General features: G+C 42.1%; 1 protein-coding gene across 1 annotated transcript in view; it reads right to left on the bottom strand.

Moving 5' to 3' along the window:
- Positions 1 to 2,337: 2,337 nt before the first annotated feature.
- Positions 2,338 to 21,620, bottom strand: part of LOC148439553 (uncharacterized) — a gene marked incomplete at its 3' end in the record, with an annotated part of 56,813 nt that continues 37,530 nt past the window's right edge. Inside the window, exons 2-4 of the mRNA XM_088464609.1 lie at positions 3,103 to 3,181; positions 2,887 to 2,984; positions 2,338 to 2,782 (exon numbers count right to left, since the gene is read on the bottom strand). Of these exons, the coding sequence (XP_088320735.1) occupies positions 2,338 to 2,782; positions 2,887 to 2,984; positions 3,103 to 3,139 (580 nt within the window). The remainder of the gene's footprint in view (positions 2,783 to 2,886; positions 2,985 to 3,102; positions 3,182 to 21,620) is intronic.

Here is a 21,620-nt window from a genome sequence, read left to right as displayed (position 1 = left end):
ACAATGGGTGAGAATAACATGGATATAAGGGTGTGTTGTGATGTAATACAATGTGGTGAGAATAACATGGATTATAAGGGTGTTGTGATGTAATACAATGGGTGAGAATAACATGGATATAAGGGTGTGTGATGTAATACAATGGGTGAGAATAACATGGATATAAGGGTTGTGTGATGTAATACAATGGGTGAGAATAACATGGATATAAGGGTGTGTGATGTAATACAATGGGTGAGAATAACATGGATATAAGGGTGTGTGATGTAATACAATGGGTGAGAATAACATGGATATAAGGGTGTGTGTATGTGATTGTAATTACAATGGGTGAGAATAACATGGATATAAGGTGTGTGTGATGTAATACAATGGGTGAGAATAACATGGATATAAGGGTGTTGTGATGTAATACAATGGGTGAGAATAACATGGATATAAGGGTGTGTGATGTAATACAATGGGTGAGAATAACATGGATATAAGGGTGTGTGTGATGTAATACAATGGGTGAGAATAACATGGATATAAGAGGTGTGTGATGTAATACAATGGGTGAGAATAACATGGATATAAGGGTGTGTGTGATGTAATACAATGGGTGAGAATAACATGGATATAAGGGTGTGTGTGATGTAATACAATGGGTGAGGATAACATGGATATAAGGGTGTGTGTGATGTAATACAATGGGTGAGAATAACATGGATATAAGGGTGTGTGATGTAATACAATGGGTGAGAATAACATGGATATAAGGGTGTGTGATGTAATACAATGGGTGAGAATAACATGGATATAAGGGTGTGTGATGTAATACAATGGGTGAGAATAACATGGATATAAGGGTGTGTGTGATGTAATACAATGGGTGAGAATAACATGGATATAATGGTGTGTAATGTAATACAATGGGTGAGGATAACATGGATATAAGGGTGTGTGTGATGTAATACAATGGGTGAGGATAACATGGATATAAGGGTGTGTGTGATGTAATACAATGGGTGAGGATAACATGGATATAAGGGTGTGTGATGTAATACAATGGGTGAGAATAACATGGATATAAGGGTGTGTGAGATGTAATACAATGGGTGAGAATAACATGGATATAAGGGTGTGTGATGTAATACAATGGGTGAGAATAACATGGATATAAGGGTGTGTGATGTAATACAATGGGTGAGGATAACATGGATATAAGGGTGTGTGATGTAATACAATGGGTGAGGATAACATGGATATAAGGGTGTGTGATGTAATACAATGGGTGAGGATAACATGGATATAAGGGTGTGTGATGTAATACAATGGGTGACAATAACATGGATATAAGGGTGTGTGAGATGTAATACAATGGGTGAGAATAACATGGATATAAGGGTGTGTGATGTAATACAATGGGTGAGAATAACATGGATATAAGGGGTGTGTGATGTAATACAATGGGTGAGAATAACATGGATATAAGGGTGTGTGTGATGTAATACAATGGGTGAGAATAACATGGATATAAGGGTGTTGTGATGTAATATAATGGGTGAGGATAACATGGATATAAGGGTGTGTGATGTAATACAATGGGTGAGGATAACATGGATATAAGGGTGGTGTGTGATGTAATACAATGTGTGAGAATAACATGGATATAAGGGTGTGTGTGATGTAATACAATGGGTGAGAATAACATGGATATAAGGGTGTGTGATGTAATACAATGGGTGAGGATAACATGGATATAAGGGTGTGTGTGATGTAATACAATGTGTGAGAATAACATGGATATAAGGGTGTGTGTGATGTAATACAATGGGTGAGGATAACATGGATATAAGGGTGTGTGATGTAATACAATGGGTGACAATAACATGGATATAAGGGTGTGTGAGATGTAATACAATGGGTGAGAATAACATGGATATAAGGGTGTGTGATGTAATACAATGGGTGAGAATAACATGGATATAAGGGGTGTGTGATGTAATACAATGTGTGAGAATAACATGGATATAAGGGTGTGTGATGTAATACAATGGGTGAAGGATAACATGGATATAAGGGTGTGTATGATGTAATAACATGGATATACGGGTATGTGTGATGTAATACAATGTATGAGATACACCAGAGAGTGTGGGGAGGAGACAGGTCAGATCTCTGGGCTGGTAATACACAGTGACATGATAGGATTAGGGGAATAGGAGTCTAATAAGGGTTGATTACATTTATCTGATCAGCTTGAACTGACAGAGGAGGGTGTAGGATAAGAGATTGCTGTAGTGACTTGAACAAGAGGAATATGCGACTATTGTGTAACAAGTGTTTATTACTCACCAGTGATGATATCTGTAGGGATTTCCTCCACCTTACACCACTTATCACCCCTCACATACGTCTCTTCTTCTCCCTCTATATCTTCTGCAATTATATCAGTCACATACGTCTCTTCTTTTTCCTCTGTATCTTCTGCCTTTATATCAGTCACATACGTCTCTTCTTCTCCCTCTATATCTTCTGCCTTTATATCAGTCACATACGTCTCTTCTCCCTCTATATCTTCTGCCTTTATATCAGTCACATACGTCTCTTCTTCTGCCTCTGTATCTTCTGCCTTAATATTAGTCACATACGTCTCTTCTTCTCCCTTTATATCTTCTGCCTTTATATCAGTCACATACGTCTCTTCTTCTCCCTTTATATCTTCTGCCTTTATATCAGTCACATACGTCTCTTCTTCTCCGTCTATATCTTCTGCTTTAATATCAGTCAGAACATCAACCTTATTAATACATTAAACAATAAAAAAAATTAGTGATGTTTCTTTTCAACAATGGAGATTACACAATATAATTTAAGTACATAAAACACACACAGATTCTCTACCTGATGTTCCTGTGGGATCCTGTGATTCTCCTCTGTACGATCCTGTGAATAAAGAGGACGGGGACATCTCTCTGGTGTATTTCTGTTACTGAGTCCATCTGTAGGAGACACACAGTGAGTGAGTACATTGTATACATGTGATTATCAGGTGATGTGTGTATATAGGGGGCCCCCATACCTGATCCCCCCAACAAATACAAGATAGTCTCCTCTTACCCAGTGATGTGAGGGTCCGGTGATTCTCCATCATCATGTCCTTGTACAGACCCCTGTGTTCCTCTATATAATCCCCCTCCTGCATGGAGACATAGACAGTGACATCCTGACACCTTATAGGAACCTGACACACACACAATGATAGTCATTACCCAGACACATCCCTGGTGTTACAGTATAATGTCCCATTCCCAGCAGTCACCTCTCCAGTCATCACCCAGACACATCCCCTGGTGTTACTGTGTAATGTCCCCTTCCCAGCAGTCACCTATCCAGTCATCACCCAGACACATCCCCTGGTGTTACTGTATAAGGTTCATTCCCAGCAATCACCTGTCAGTCATCACCCAGACACATCCCCCGGTGTTACTGTATAATGTCCTATTCCCAGCAGTCACTTCCCCAGTCATCACCCAGACACATCCCCGGTGTTACTGTATAATGTCCTATTCCCAGCAGTCACTTCCAGTCATCAATCAGACACATCCCCTGGTGTTACTATATAATGTCCCATTCCCAGTAGTCACCTCCCCAGTCATCACCCAGACACATCCCCTGGTGTTACTGTATCATGTCCCATTCCCAGCAGTCACCTCTCCAGTCATTACCCAGACACATCCCCTGGTGTTACTATATAAAAGGGGTCTTCAACCTTGGCCCTCCAGCTGCTGTAGAACTACATATCCCAGCATGCACTGCCACGTTTTTGATATAACAGCATGCTAAATCTATGGCAGTGCATGCTGGGATGTGTAGTTCCACAGCAGCTGGAGGGCCAGGGTTGAAGACCCCTGCTGTATAATGTCCCATTCCCAGCAGTCACCTCTCCAGTCATCACCCAGACACATCCCCCGGTGTTACTGTATAATGTCCCTTTCCAGCAGTCACCTATCCAGTCATCACCCAGACACATCCCCTGGTGTTACCGTATAATGTCCCATACCCAGCAGTAACCTCTCCATTCCTCACCCAGACACATCCCCTGGTGTTACTGTATAATGTCCCATTCCCAGCAGTCACCTCTCCAGACATCACCCAGACACATCTCCTGGTGTTACTGTATAACGTCCCATTCCCAGCAGTCACCTGTCCAGTCATCACCCAGACACATCCCCTGGTGTTACTGTATAATGTCCCATTCCCAGCAGTCACCTCATATATCACTGTACAGTCCCCTCTCCCCTATATAATAATAATAATAGCACAAATCAGTGTGTGCTGGGAGCTGTGTTATTCCCCCTCAAATATCAATGTACAGTCCCCTCTCCCTATATAATAATAGCACATATCAGTGTGTGCTAGGAGCTGTGTTATTCCCCCTCATATATCACTGTACAGTCCACTCTGCCCCTATATAATAATAATAGCACATATCAGTGTGCTGGGAGCTGTGTTATTCCCCCTCATATATCACTGTACGGTCCCCTCTCCCCTATATAATAATAATACCACATATCAGTGTGTGCTGGGAGCTGTGTTATTCCCCCTCATATATCACTGTACAGTCCCCTCTCCCCTATATAATAATAATACCACATATCAGTGTGTGCTGGGAGCTGTGTTACTCCCCCTCATATATCACTGTACAGTCCCCTCTCCCCTATATAATAATAATACCACATATCAGTGTGTGCTGGGAGCTGTGTTATTCCCCCTCAAATATCACTGTACAGTCCCCTCTCCCCTATATAATAATAATACCACATATCAGTATGTGCTGGGAGCTGTGTTATTCCCCCTCATATATCACTGTACAGTCCCCTCTCCCCTATATAATAATAATAATACCACATAGCGTGTGCTGGGAGCTGTGTTATTCCCCCTCATATATCACTGTACAGTCCCCTCTCCCCTATATAATAATACCACATATCAGTGTGTGCTGGGAGCTGTGTTATTCCCCCTCATATATCACTGTACAGTCCCCAATCCCCTATATAATAATACCACATATCAGTGTGTGCTGGGAGCTGTGTTATTCCCCCTCATATATCACTGTACAGTCCCTCTCCAAATATAATAATAATAGAACATATCAGTGTGTACTGGGAGCTGTGTTATTCCCCCTCATATATCACTGTACGGTCCCTTCTCCCCCTAAATAATAGCAATACCACAAATCAGTGTGTGCTGGGAGCTGTGTTATTCCCCCTCACATATCAGTGTACAGTCCCCTCTCCCTATATAATAATAATACCACATATCAGTGTGTGCTGGGAGCTGTGATATTCCCCCTCATATATCACTGTACAGTCCCCCTCTCCCCTATATAATAATAATAGCACATATCAGTGTGTGCTGGGAGCTGTGTTATTCCCCCTCATATATCACTGTACAGTCCCCTCTCCCCTATATAAGAATAATACCACATATCAGTGTGTGCTGGGAGCTGTGTTATTCCCCCTCATATATCACTGTACAGTCCCCTCTCACCCTATATAATAATAATACCACATAGTGTGTGCTGGGATCTGTGTTATTCCCCCTCATATATCACTGTACAGTCCCCTCTCCCCTATATAATACCACATATCAGTGTGTGTTATTCCCCCTCAAATATCACTGTACAGTCCCCTCTCCCCTATATAATAATAATACCACATATCAGTATGTGCTGGGAGCTGTGTTATTCCCCCTCATATATCACTGTACAGTCCCTCTCCCCTATATAATAATAATAATACCACATAGTGTGTGCTGGGAGCTGTGTTATTCCCCCTCATATATCACTGTACAGTCCCCTCTCCCCTATATAATAATACCACATATCAGTGTGTGCTGGGAGCTGTGTTATTCCCCCTCATATATCACTGTACAGTCCCCAATCCCCTATATAATAATACCACATATCAGTGTGTGATATTCCCCCTCATATATCACTGTACAGTCCCCTCTCCCCCTATATAATAATAATAGCACATATCAGTATGTGCTGGGAGCTGTGTTATTCCCCCTCATATATCACTGTACAGTCCCCTCTCCCCTATATAAGAATAATACCACATATCAGTGTGTGCTGAGAGCTGTGTTATTCCCCCTCATATATCACTGTACAGTCCCCTCTCACCCTATATAATAATAATACCACATAGTGTGTGCTGGGATCTGTGTTATTCCCCCTCATATATCACTGTACAGTCCCCTCTCCCCTATATAATACGACATATCAGTGTGTGTTATTCCCCTCAAATATCACTGTACAGTCCTCTCCCCCTATATAATAATAATACCACATATCAGTATGTGCTGGGAGCTGTGTTATTCCCCCTCATATATCACTGTACAGTCCCCTCTCCCCTATATAATAATAATAATACCACATAGTGTGTGCTGGGAGCTGTGTTATTCCCCCTCATATATCACTGTACAGTCCCCTCTCCCCTATATAATAATACCACATATCAGTGTGTGCTGGGAGCTGTGTTATTCCCCCCTCATATATCACTGTACAGTCCCCAATCCCCTATATAATAATACCACATATCAGTGTGTGCTGGGAGCTGTGTTATTCCCCCTCATATATCACTGTACAGTCCCTCTCCCCAATATAATAATAATAGAACATATCAGTGTGTACTGGGAGCTGTGTTATTCCCCCTCATATATCACTGTACGGTACCTTCTCCCCCTAAATAATAGCAATACCACAAATCAGTGTGTGCTGGGAGCTGTGTTATTCCCCCTCACATATCAGTGTACAGTCCCCACTCCCTATATAATAATAATACCACATATCAGTGTGTGCTGGGAGCTGTGTTATTCCCCCTCATATATCACTGTACAGTCCCCTCTCCCCTATATAATAATAATAGCACATATCAGTGTGTGCTGGGAGCTGTGTTATTCCCCCTCATATATCACTGTACGGTCCCTTCTCCCCCTATATAATAATACCACATATCAGTGTGTGCTGGGAGCTGTGTTATTCTGCCTCATATATCACTGTACAGTCCCCTCTCCCCCTATATAATAATAATAGCATATATCAGTGTGTGCTGGGAGCTGTGTTATTCCCCCTCATATATCACTGTACAGTCCCCTCTCCCCTATATAATAATAATAGTACATATCAGTGTGTGCTGGGAACTGTGTTATTCACCCTCATATATCACTGTACAGTCACCTCTCCCTTATATAATAATAATACCACATATCAGTGTGTGCTGGGAGCTGTGTTATTCCCCTCATATATCCCTGTACAGTCCGCTCTCCCCAATATAATAATAATACCATATATCAGTGTGTGCTGGGAGCTGTGTTATTCCCCTCATATATCACTGTACGGTCCCTTCTCCCCTATATAATAATAATAGAACATATCAGTGTGTGCTGGGAGCTGTATTATTCTCCCTCATATATCACTGTACCGTCACCTGTCCCCTATATAATAATAATACCACATATCAGTGTGTGCTGGGAGCTGTGTTATTCCCCCTCATATATCACTGTACAGTCCCCTCTCCCCTATATAATACCACATATCAGTGTGTGTTATTCCCCCTCAAATATCACTGTACAGTCCCCTCTACCCTATATAATAATAATACCACATATCAGTATGTGCTGGGAGCTGTGTTATTCCCCCTCATATATCACTGTACAGTCCCCTCTCCCCTATACAATAATAATAATACCACATAGTGTGTGCTGGGAGCTGTGTTATTCCCCCTCATATATCACTGTACAGTCCCCTCTTCCCTATATAATAATACCACATATCAGTGTGTGCTGGGAGCTGTGTTATTCCCCCTCATATATCACTGTACAGTCCCCAATCCCCTATATAATAATACCACATATCAGTGTGTGCTGGGAGCTGTGTTATTCCCCCTCATATATCACTGTACAGTCCCTCTCACCAATATAATAATAATAGAACATATCAGTGTGTACTGGGAGCTGTGTTATTCCCCCTCATATATCACTGTACAGTCCCCTCTCCCCTATATAATAATACCACATATCAGCGTGTGCTATCCCCCCTCATATATCACTGTACAGTCACCTCTCCCTTATATAATAATAATACCACATATCAGTGTGTGCTGGGAGCTGTGTTATTCCCCCTCATATATCACTGTACAGTCCCCTCTACCCAATATAATAATAATACCATATATCAGTGTGTGCTGGGAGCTGTGTTATTCCCCCTCATATCACTGTACGGTCCCCTCTCCCCTATATAATAATAATAGCACATATCAGTGTGTGCTGGGAGCTGTATTATTCTCCCTCATATATCACTGTACCGTCCCCTTTCCCCTATATAATAATAATACCACATATCAGTGTGTGCTGGGAGCTGTGTTATTCCCTCTCATATATCACTGTACAGTCCCCTCTCCCCCTATATAATAATACCACATAGTGTGTGCTGGGAGCTGTGTTATTCCCCCTCATATATCACTGTACAGTCCCCTCTACCCTATATAATAATAATACCACATATCAGTGTGTTCTGGGAGCTGTGTTCTTCCCCCTCATATATGACTGTACAGTCCCTCTCCCCTATATAATAATAATAGCACATATCAGTGTGTGCTGGGAACTGTGTTATTCCCCCTCATATATCACTGTACAGTCACCTCTCCCTTATATAAGAAAAATACCACATACCAGTGTGTGCTGGGAGCTGTGTTATTCCCCCTCATATATCACTGTACAGTCCCCTCTCCCCTATATAATAATACCACATATCAGCGTGTGCTGGGAGCTGTGTTATTCCCCCCTCATATATCACTGTACAGTCCCCTCTCCCCAATATAATAATAATACCATATATCAGTGTGTGCTGGGAGCTGTGTTATTCCCCCTCATATCACTGTACGGTCCCCTCTCCCCTATATAATAATAATAGCACATATCAGTGTGTGCTGGGAGCTGTCTTATTCCCCCTCATATATCACTGTACAGTCCCCTCTCCCCTATATAATAATAATAGCACATATCAGTAAGTGCTGGGATTTGTGTTATTCCCCCTCATATATCACTGTACAGTCCCCTCTACCCTATATAAGAATAATACCACATATCAGTGTGTGCTGGGAGCTGTGTTATTCCCCCTCATATATCACTGTACAGTCCCCTCTACCCTATATAATAATACCACATAGTGTGTGCTGGGAGCTGTGTTATTCCCCCTCATATATCACTGTACAGTCCCCTCTACCCTATATAATAATAATACCACATATCAGTGTGTTCTGGGAGCTATGTTCTTCCCCCTCATATATGACTGTACAGTCCACTCTCCCCTATATAATAATAATACCACATATCAGTATGTGCTGGGAGCTGTGTTATTCCCCCTCATATATCACTGTACAGTCCCCTCTCCCCTATATAATAATAATACCACATATCAGTGTGTGCTGGGAGCTGTGTTATTCCCCCTCATATATCACTGTACAGTCCCCTCTCCCCTATATAATAATACCACATATCAGTGTGTGTTATTCCCCCTCATATCACTGTACAGTCCCATCTCCCCTATATAATAATAATAGCACATATCAGTGTGTGCTGGGAACTGTGTTATTCCCCCTCATATATCACTGTACAGTCACCTCTCCCTTATATAAGAAAAATACCACATACCAGTGTGTGCTGGGAGCTGTGTTATTCCCCCTCATATATCACTGTACAGTCCCCTCTCCCCTATATAATAATACCACATATCAGCGTGTGCTGGGAGCTGTGTTATTCCCCCTCATATATCACTGTACAGTCCCCTCTCCCCAATATAATAATAATACCATATATCAGTGTGTGCTGGGAGCTGTGTTATTCCCCCTCATATCACTGTACGGTCCCCTCTCCCCTATATAATAATAATAGCACATATCAGTGTGTGCTGGGAGCTGTCTTATTCCCCCTCATATATCACTGTACAGTCCCCTCTCCCCTATATAATAATAATAGCACATATCAGTAAGTGCTGGGATTTGTGTTATTCCCCCTCATATATCACTGTACAGTCCCCTCTACCCTATATAAGAATAATACCACATATCAGTGTGTGCTGGGAGCTGTGTTATTCCCCCTCATATATCACTGTACAGTCCCCTCTACCCTATATAATAATACCACATAGTGTGTGCTGGGAGCTGTGTTATTCCCCCTCATATATCACTGTACAGTCCCCTCTACCCTATATAATAATAATACCACATATCAGTGTGTTCTGGGAGCTATGTTCTTCCCCCTCATATATGACTGTACAGTCCACTCTCCCCTATATAATAATAATACCACATATCAGTATGTGCTGGGAGCTGTGTTATTCCCCCTCATATATCACTGTACAGTCCCCTCTCCCCTATATAATAATAATACCACATATCAGTGTGTGCTGGGAGCTGTGTTATTCCCCCTCATATATCACTGTACAGTCCCCTCTCCCCTATATAATAATACCACATATCAGTGTGTGTTATTCCCCCTCATATCACTGTACAGTCCCATCTCCCCTATATAATAATAATAGCACATATCAGTATGTGCTGGGAGCTGTGTTATTCCCCCTCATATATCACTGTACAGTCCCCTCTCCACTATATAATAGCAATACCACAAATCAGTGTGTGCTGGGAGCTGTGTTATTCCCCCTCATATATCACTGTACAGTCCCCTCTCCCCTATATAATAATAATAATAGCATATATCAGTGTGTGCCGGGAGCTGTGCTATTCCCCCTCATATATCACTGTACGGTCCCTTCTCCCCCTATATAATAATACCACATATCAGTGTATGCTGGGAGCTGTGTTATTCCCCCTGATATATCACTGTACTACAGTCCCCTATATAAGAAGAATACCACATATCAGTGTGTGCTGGGAGATGATTTATTCCCCCTCATATATCACTGTACAGTCCCCTCTCCCCCTATATAATAAATACCACATAGTGTGTGCTGGGAGCTGTGTTATTCCCCCTCATATATCACTGTACAGTCCCCCTCTCCCCTATATAATAATAGCACATATCAGTGTGTGCTGGGAGCTGTGTTATTCCCCCTCATATATCACTGTACAGTCCCCTCTCCCTTATATAATAATAATAATAACACATATCAGTATGTGCTGGGAGCTGTGTTATTCCCCCTCATATATCACTGTACAGTCCCCTCTCCCCTATATAATAATACCACATATCAGTGTGTGCTGGGAGCTGTGTTATTCCCCCTCATATATCACTGTACAGTCCCCTCTCCCCTATATAATAATAATAGCACATATCAGTGTGTGCTGGGAGCTGTGTTATTCCCCCTCATATATCACTGTACAATCCCCTCTTCCCTATATAATAATACCACACATCAGTGTGTGTTATTCCCAATCATATATCACTGTACAGTCCCCTCTCCCCTATATAATAATAGCACATAGTGTGTGCTGGGAGCTGTGTTATTCCCCCCTCAAATATCACTGTACAGTCCCCCTCTCCCCTATATAATAATAGCACATAGTGTGTGCTGGGAGCTGTGTTATTCCCCCCTCATATATCACTGTACAGTCCCCCTCTCCCGTATATAAGAATAATACCACATATCAGTGTGTGCTGGGAGCAGTGTTATTGCCCCTCATATATCACTGTACAGTCCCCACTCCCCCAATATAATAATAATAATAATAGCAAATATCAGTGTGTGCTGGGAAGCTGTGTTATTCCCCCTCATATATCACTGTACAGTCCCCTCTCCCCTATATAATAATACCACATATCAGTGTGGATTATTCCCCCTCATATATCACTGTACAGTCCCCTCTCCCCTATATAATAATAATAGCACATAGTGTGTGCTGGGAGCTGTGTTATTCCCCCTCATATATCACTGTACAGTCCCCTCTCCCCTATATAAGAATAATACCACATATCAGTGTGTGCTGGGAGCTGCGCTATTCCCCCTCATATATCACTGTAAGGTCCCTTCGCCCCCTATATAATAATACCACATATCAGTGTGTGCTGGGAGCTGTGTTATTCCCCCTCATATATCACTGTACAGTCCCCTGTCCCCTATATAATAATACCACATATCAGTGTGTGCTGGTAGCTGTGTTATTCCCCCTCATACATCACTGTACAGTCCCCTCTCCCCAATATAATAATAGAACATATCAGTGTGTACTGGGAGCTGTGTTATTCCCCCTCATATCACTGTACGGTCCCCTGTCCCCCTATATAATAATAATACCACATATCAGTGTGTGCTGGGAGCTGTGTTATTCCCCCTCATATATCAATGTACAGTCCCCTCTCCCCTATATAATAATAATAGCACATAGTGTGTGCTGGGAGCTGTGTTATTCCCCCTCATATATCACTGTACAGTCCCCTCTCCCCTATATAAGAATAATACCACATATCAGTGTGTGCTGGGAGCTGTGCTATTCCCCCTCATATATCACTGTACGGTCCCTTCCCCCCCTATATAATAATACCACATATCAGTGTGTACTGGGAGCTGTGTTATTCCCCCTCATATCACTGTACTGTCCCCTATCCCCTATATAAGAATAATAATACATATAGGTGTGTGCTGGGAGCTGTGTTATTCCCCCTCATATATCACTGTACAGTCCCCTCTCCCCTATATAATAATAATAATAGCATATATCAGTGTGTGCTGGGAGCTGTGTTATTCCCCCTTATATATCACTGTACGGTCCCCTGTCCCCTATATAATAATAATACCACATATAAGTGTGTGCTGGGAGCTGTGTTATTCCGCCTCATATATCACTGTACAGTCCCTTCTCCCCCTATATAATAATAATAGCATATATCAGTGTGTGCTGGGAGCTGTTATTCCCCCTCATATATCACTGTACAGTCCCCTCTCCCCTATATAATAATAATAGCACATATCAGTATGTGCTAGGAGTTGTGTAATTCCCCCTCATATATCACTGTACAGTCCCCTCTCCCCTATATAAGAATAACACCACATATCAGTATGTGCTGGGAGCTGTTATTCCCCCTCATATATCACTGTACGGTCCCCTCTCCCATATATAATAATAATACCACATAGTGTGTGCTGGGAGCTGTGTTATTCCCCCTCATATATCACTGTACAGTCCCCTCTCCCCTATATAATAATACCACATATCAGTGTGTGTTATTCCCCCTCATATATCACTGTACAGTCCCCTCTCCCCTATATAATAATAATACCACATATCAGTGTGTGCTGGGAGCTGTGTTATTCCCCCTCATATATCACTGTACAGTCCCCTCTCCCCTATATAATAATACCACATAGTGTGTGCTGGGAGCGGTGTTATTCCCCCTCAAATATCACTATACAGTCCCCTCTACCCTATATAATAATAATATCACATATCAGTGTGTGCTGGGAGCTGTGTTATTCCCCCTCATATATCACTGTACAGTCCCCTCTCCCCTATATAATAGCAATACCACATATCAGTGTGTGCTGGGGGCTGTGTTATCCCCCCTCATATATCACTGTACGGTCCCTTCTCCCCCTATATAATAATACCACATATCAGTGTAAGCTGGGAGCTGTGTTATTCCCCCTCATATCACTGTACAGTCCCCTATATAATAATAACAACACATATCAGTGTGTACTGGGAGCTGTGTTATTCCCCCTCATATATCACTGTACAGTCCCCTCTCCCCCTATACAATAATACCACATATCAGTGTGTGCTGGGAGCTGTGTTATTCCCCCTCATATATCACTGTACAGTCCCCTCCCCCTAAATTATAATAATAACACATATCAGTGTGTGCTGGGAGCTGTGTTATTCCCCCTCATATATCACTGTACAGTCCCCTCTCCCCTATATAATAATAATACCACATATCAGTGTGTGCTGGGAGCTGTGTTATTCCCCCCTCATATATCACTGTACAGTCCCCTCTCCCCTATATAATAATAATAGCACATATCAGTGTGTGCTGGGAGCTGTGTTATTCCCCCTCATATATCACAGTACGGTCCCTTCTCCCCCTATATAATAATACCACATATCAGTGTGTGCTGGGAGCTGTGTTATTCCGCCTCATATATCACTGTACAGTCCCCTCTCCCCCTATATAATAATAATAGCATATATCAGTGTGTGCTGGGAGCTGTGTTATTCCCCCTCATATATCACTGTACAGTCCCCTCTCCCCTATATAATAATAATAGTACATACCAGTGTGTGCTGGGAACTGTGTTATTCCCCCTCATATATCCCTGTACAGTCCGCTCTCCCCAATATAATAATAATACCATATATCAGTGTGTGCTGGGAGCTGTGTTATTCCCCCTCATATATCACTGTACGGTCCCTTCTCCCCTATATAATAATAATAGAATATATCAGTGTGTGCTGGGAGCTGTATTATTCTCCCTCATATATCACTGTACCGTCCCCTGTCCCCTATATAATAATAATACCACATATCAGTGTGTGCTGGGAGCTGTGTTATTCCCCCTCATATATCACTGTACAGTCCCCTCTCCCCTATATAATACCACATATCAGTGTGTGTTATTCCCCCTCAAATATCACTGTACAGTCCCCTCTACCCTATATAATAATAATAATACCACATATCAGTATGTGCTGGGAGCTGTGTTATTCCCCCTCATATATCACTGTACAGTCCCCTCTCCCCTATATAATAATAATAATACCACATAGTGTGTGCTGGGAGCTGTGTTATTCCCCCTCATATATCACTGTACAGTCCCCTCTCCCCTATATAATAACACCACATATCAGTGTGTGCTGGGAGCTGTGTTATTCCCCCTCATATATCACTGTACAGTCCCCAATCCCCTATATAATAATACCACATATCAGTGTGTGCTGGGAGCTGTGTTCTTCCCCCTCATATATCACTGTACAGTCCCTCTCCCCAATATAATAATAATAGAACATATCAGTGTGTACTGGGAGCTGTGTTATTCCCCCTCATATATCACTGTACGGTCCCTTCTCCCCCTAAATAATAGCAATACCACAAATCAGTGTGTGCTGGGAGCTGTGTTATTCCCCCTCACATATCAGTGTACAGTCCCCTCTCCCTATATAATAATAATACCACATATCAGTGTGTGCTGGGAGCTGTGTTATTCCCCCTCATATATCACTGTACAGTCCCCTCTCCCCTATATAATAATAATAGCACATATCAGTGTGTGCTGGGAGCTGTGTTATTCCCCCTCATATATCACTGTACGGTCCCTTCTCCCCCTATATAATAATACCACATATCAGTGTGTGCTGGGAGCTGTGTTATTCCGCCTCATATATCACTGTACAGTCCCCTCTCCCCCTATATAATAATAATAGCATATATCAGTGTGTGCTGGGAGCTGTGTTATTCCCCCTCATATATCACTGTACAGTCCCCTCTCCCCTATATAATAATAATAGTACATATCAGTGTGTGCTGGGAACTGTGTTATTCCCCCTCATATATCACTGTACAGTCACCTCTCCCTTATATAATAATAATACCACATATCAGTGTGTGCTGGGAGCTGTGTTATTCCCCCTCATATATCCCTGTACAGTCCGCTCTCCCCAATATAATAATAATACCATATATCAGTGTGTGCTGGGAGCTGTGTTATTCCCCCTCATATATCACTGTACGGTCCCATCTCCCCTATATAATAATAATAGAACATATCAGTGTGTGCTGGGAGCTGTATTATTCTCCCTCATATATCACTGTACCGTCCCCTGTCCCCTATATAATAATAATACCACATATCAGTGTGTGCAGGGAGCTGTGTTATTCCCCCTCATATATCACTGAACAGTCCCCTCTCCCCCTATATAATAATAGCATATATCAGTGTGTGCTGGGAGCTGTGTTATTCCCCCTCATATATCACTATACAGTCCCCTCTCCCCCTATATAATAATACCACATATCAGCGTGTGCTATTCCCCCTCATATATCACTGTACAGTCCCCTCTACCCTATATAATAATAATAGCACATATCAGTATGTGCTGGGAGCTGTGTTATCCCCCTCATATATCACTGTACAGTCCCCTCTCCCCTATATAATAATACCACATATCAGCGTGTGCTATTCCCCCTCATATATCACTGTACAGTCACCTCTCCCTTATATAATAATAATACCATATAACAGTGTGTGCTGGGAGCTGTGTTATTCCCCCTCATATATATCACTGTACAGTCCCCTCTACCCAATATAATAATAATACCATATATCAGTGTGTGCTGGGAGCTGTGTTATTCCCCCTCATATCACTGTACGGTCCCCTCTCCCCTATATAATAATAATAGCACATATCAGTGTGTGCTGGGAGCTGTATTATTCTCCCTCATATATCACTGTACCGTCCCCTCTCCCCAATATAATAATAATAGCACATATCAGTATATGCTGGGATTTGTGTTATTCCCCCTCATATATCACTGTACAGTCCCCCTCTCCCCTATAGAAGAATAATACCACATATCAGTGTGTGCTGGGAGCTGTGTTATTACCCCTCATATATCACTGTACAGTCCCCTCTCCCCTATATAATAATACCACATAGTGTGTGCTGGGAGCTGTGTTATTCCCCCTCATATATCACTGTACAGTCCCCTCTACCCTATATAATAATAATACCACATATCAGTGTGTTCTGGGAGCTGTGTTCTTCCCCCTCATATATGACTGTACAGTCCCCATATAAGAAGAATACCACATATCAGTGTGTGCTGGGAGATGAGTTATTCCCCCTCATATATCACTGTACAGTCCCCTCTCCCCTATATAATAATACCACATAGTGTGTGCTGGGAGCTGTGTTATTCCCCCTCATATATCACTGTACAGTCCCCTCTCCCCTATATAATAATAGCACATATCAGTGTGTGCTGGGAGCTGTGTTATTCCCCCTCATATATCACTGTACAGTCCCCTCTCCCTTATATAATAATAAAAACACATATCAGTATGTGCTGGGAGCTGTGTTATTCCCCCTCATATATCACTGTACAGTCCCCTCTCCCCTATATAATAATACCACATATCAGTGTGTGCTGGGAGCTGTGTTATTCCCCCTCATATATCACTGTACAGTCCCCTCTCCCCTATATAATAATAATAGCACATATCAGTGTGTGCTGGGAGCTGTGTTATTCCCCCTCATATCACTGTACAGTCCCCTCTCCCCTATATAATAATAATAGCACATATCAGTGTGTGCTGGGAGCTGTGTTATTCCGCCTCATATCACTGTACAGTCCCCTCTCCCCCTATATAATAATAATAGCATATATCAGTGTGTGCTGGGAGCTGTGTTATTCCCCCTCATATATCACTGTACAATCCCCTCTTCCCTATATAATAATAATACCACATATCAGTGTGTGCTGGGAGCTGTGTTATTCCCCCTCATATATCACTGTACAGTCCCCTCTCCCCTATATAATAATACCACATATCAGTGTGTGCAGGGAGCAGTGTTATTCCCCCTCATATATCACTGTACAGTCCCCTCTCCCTTATATAATAAAAATACCACATATCAGTGTGTGCTGGGAGCTGTGTTATTCCCCCACATATATCACTGTACAGTCCCCTCTCCCCTATATAATAATAATAGTACATATCAGTGTGTGCTGGGAACTGTGTTATTCCCCCTCATATATCACTGTACAGTCACCTCTCCCTTATATAATAATAATACCACATATCAGTGTGTGCTGGGAGCTGTGTTATTCCCCCTCATATATCCCTGTACAGTCCGCTCTCCCCAATATAATAATAATACCATATATCAGTGTGTGCTGGGAGCTGTGTTATTCCCCCTCATATATCACTGTACGGTCCCATCTCACCTATATAATAATAATAGAACATATCAGTGTGTGCTGGGAGCTGTATTATTCTCCCTCATATATCACTGTACCGTCCCCTGTCCCCTATATAATAATAATACCACATATCAGTGTGTGCTGGGAGCTGTGTTATTCCCCCTCATATATCAATGAACAGTCCCCTCTCCCCCTATATAATAATAGCATATATCAGTGTGTGCTGGGAGCTGTGTTATTCCCCCTCATATATCACTGTACAGTCCCCTCTCCCCTATATAATAATACCACATATCAGCGTGTGCTATTCCCCCTCATATATCACTGTACAGTCCCCTCTCCCCTATATAATAATAATAGCACATATCAGTATGTGCTGGGAGCTGTGTTATCCCCCTCATATATCACTGTACAGTCCCCTCTCCCCTATATAATAATACCACATATCAGCGTGTGCTATTCCTCCTCATATATCACTGTACAGTCACCTCTCCCTTATATAATAATAATACCACATATCAGTGTGTGCTGGGAGCTGTGTTATTCCCCCTCATATATCACTGTACAGTCCCCTCTACCCAATATAATAATAATACCATATATCAGTGTGTGCTGGGAGCTGTGTTATTCCCCCTCATATCACTGTACGGTCCCCTCTCCCCTATATAATAATAATAGCACATATCAGTGTGTGCTGGGAGCTGTATTATTCTCCCTCATATATCACTGTACCGTCCCCTCTCCCCAATATAATAATAATAGCACATATCAGTATATGCTGGGATTTGTGTTATTCCCCCTCATATATCACTGTACAGTCCCCTCTCCCCTATATAATAATACCACATATCAGTGTGTGCTGGTAGCTGTGTTATTCCCCCTCATACATCACTGTACAGTCCCCTCTCCCCAATATAATAATACCACATATCAGTGTGTACTGGGAGCTGTGTTATTCCCCCTCATATCACTGTACGGTCCCCTGTCCCCTATATAATAATACCACATATCAGTGTGTGCTGGGAGCTGTGTTATTCCCCCTCATATATCAATGTACAGTCCCCTCTCCCCTATATAATAATAATAGCACATAGTGTGTGCTGGGAGCTGTGTTATTCCCCGTCATATATCACTGTACAGTCCCCTCTCCCCTATATAAGAATAATACCACATATCAGTGTGTGCTGGGAGCTGTGCTATTCCCCCTCATATATCACTGTACGGTCCCTTCTCCCCCTATATAATAATACCACATATCAGTGTGTACTGGGAGCTCTGTTATACCCCCTCATATCACTGTACTGTCCCCTATCCCCTATATAAGAATAATACCACATATAAGTGTGTGCTGGGAGCTGTGTTATTCCCCCTCATATATCACTGTACAGTCCCCTCTCCCCTATATAATAATAATAATAATAATAGCATATATCAGTGTGTGCTGGGAGCTGTGTTATTCCCCCTTATATATCACTGTACGGTCCCCTGTCCCCTATATAATAATAATACCACATATAACTGTGTGCTGGGAGCTGTGTTATTCCGCCTCATATATCACTGTACAGTCCCTTCTCCCCCTATATAATAATAATAGCATATATCAGTGTGTGCTGGGAGCTGTTATTCCCCCTCATATATCACTGTACAGTCCCCTCTCCCCTATATAATAATAATAGCACATATCAGTATGTGCTAGGAGTTGTGTTATTCCCCCTCATATATCACTGTACAGTCCCCTCTCCCCTATATAAGAATAACACCACATATCAGTATGTGCTGGGAGCTGTGTTATTCCCCCTCATATATCACTGTACGGTCCCCTCTCCCATATATAATAATAATACCACATAGTGTGTGCTGGGAGCTGTGTTATTCCCCCTCATATATCACTGTATAGTCCCCTCTCCCCTATATAATAATACCACATATCAGTGTGTGTTATTCCCCCTCATATATCACTGTACAGTCCCCTCTCCCCTATATAATAATAATACCACATAGTGTGTGCTGGGAGCGGTGTTATTCCCCCTCAAATATCACTATACAGTCCCCTCTACCCTATATAATAATAATACCACATATCAGTGTGTGCTGGGAGCTGTGTTATTCCCCCTCATATATCACTGTACAGTCCCCTCTCCCCTATGTAATAGCAATACCACATATCAGTGTGTGCTGGGGGCTGTGTTATTTCCCCTCATATATCACTGTACGGTCCCTTCTCCCCCTATATAATAATACCACATATCAGTGTATGCTGGGAGCTGTGTTATTCCCCCTCATATCACTGTACAGTCCCCTATATAATAATAACAACACATATCAGTGTGTACTGGGAGCTGTGTTATTCCCCGTCATATATCACTGTACAGTCCCCTCTCCCCCTATACAATAATACCACATATCAGTGTGTGCTGGGAGCTGTGTTATTCCCCGTCATATATCACTGTACAGTCCCCAGTCCCCCTATATAATAATACCACATATCTGTGTGTGCTGGGAGCTATGTTATTCCCCCTCATATATCAATGTACAGGCACCTCTCCACTATATAATAATAATACCACATAGTGTGTGCTGGGAGCAGTGTTATTCTCCCTCATATATCACTGTACGTTCCCCTGTCCCCTATATAATAATACCACATATCAGTGTGTGCTGGGAGCTGTGCTATTCCCTCTCATATATCACTGTACGGTCCCTTCTCCCACTATATAATAATACCACATATCAGTGTATGCTGGGAGCTGTGTTATTCCCGCTCCTATCACTGTACAGTCACGTATATAATAATAATAGCACATATCAGTGTGTGCTGGGAACTGTGTTATTCCCCGTCATATATCACTGTACGGTCCCCTGTCCCCTATATAATAATAATACCACATATCAGTGTGTGCAGGGAGGTGTATTATTCCGCCTCATATATCACTGTACAGTCCTCTCTCCCCCTATATAATAATAATACCATATATCAGTGTGTGCAGGGAGCTGTGTTATTCGACCTCATATATCACTGTACAGTCCCCTCTCCCCTATATATTAATAATAGCACATATCAGTATGTGCTGGGAGTTGTGTTATTCCCCCTCATATACAACTGTACAGTCCCCTATCCCCTATATAAGAACAAAACCACATATCAGTATGTGCTGGGAGCTGTGTTATTCCCCCTCATATGTCACTGTACGGTCCCCTGTCGCCTATATAATAATAATACCACATATCAGTGTGTGCTGGGAGCTGTGTTATTCCCCCTCATATATCACTGTACAGTCCCCTCTCCCCTATATTATAATAATAACACATATCAGTGTGTGATGGGAGCTGTGTTATTCCCCCTCATATATCACTGTACAGTCACCTCTCCCTTATATAATAATAATACCACATATCAGTGTGTGCTGGGAGCTGTGTTATTCCCCCTCATATATCACTGTACAGTCCCCTCTCCCTTATATAATAATAATACCACCACCTATCAGTGTGTACTGGGAGCTGTGTTATTCGCCCTCATATATCACTGTACGGTCCCCTTTCCCCTATATAATAATAATACCACATATCAGTGTGTGCTGGGAGCTGTGTTATTCCCCCTCATTTATCACTGTACGGTCCCCTCTCCCCTATATAATAATAATAATAATAGCATATATCAGTGTGTGCTGGGAGCTGTGTTATTCCCCCTCATATAT

Source organism: Taudactylus pleione, unplaced genomic scaffold (genome assembly GCF_031769625.1).
Source record: "Taudactylus pleione unplaced genomic scaffold, aTauple2 ptg001716l, whole genome shotgun sequence".
In the NCBI taxonomy this organism is placed as follows: Eukaryota; Metazoa; Chordata; class Amphibia; order Anura; family Myobatrachidae; genus Taudactylus; species Taudactylus pleione.
Note: the sequence above shows the minus strand (reverse complement) of the source record. Positions and strands in the feature narration are given on the sequence as shown.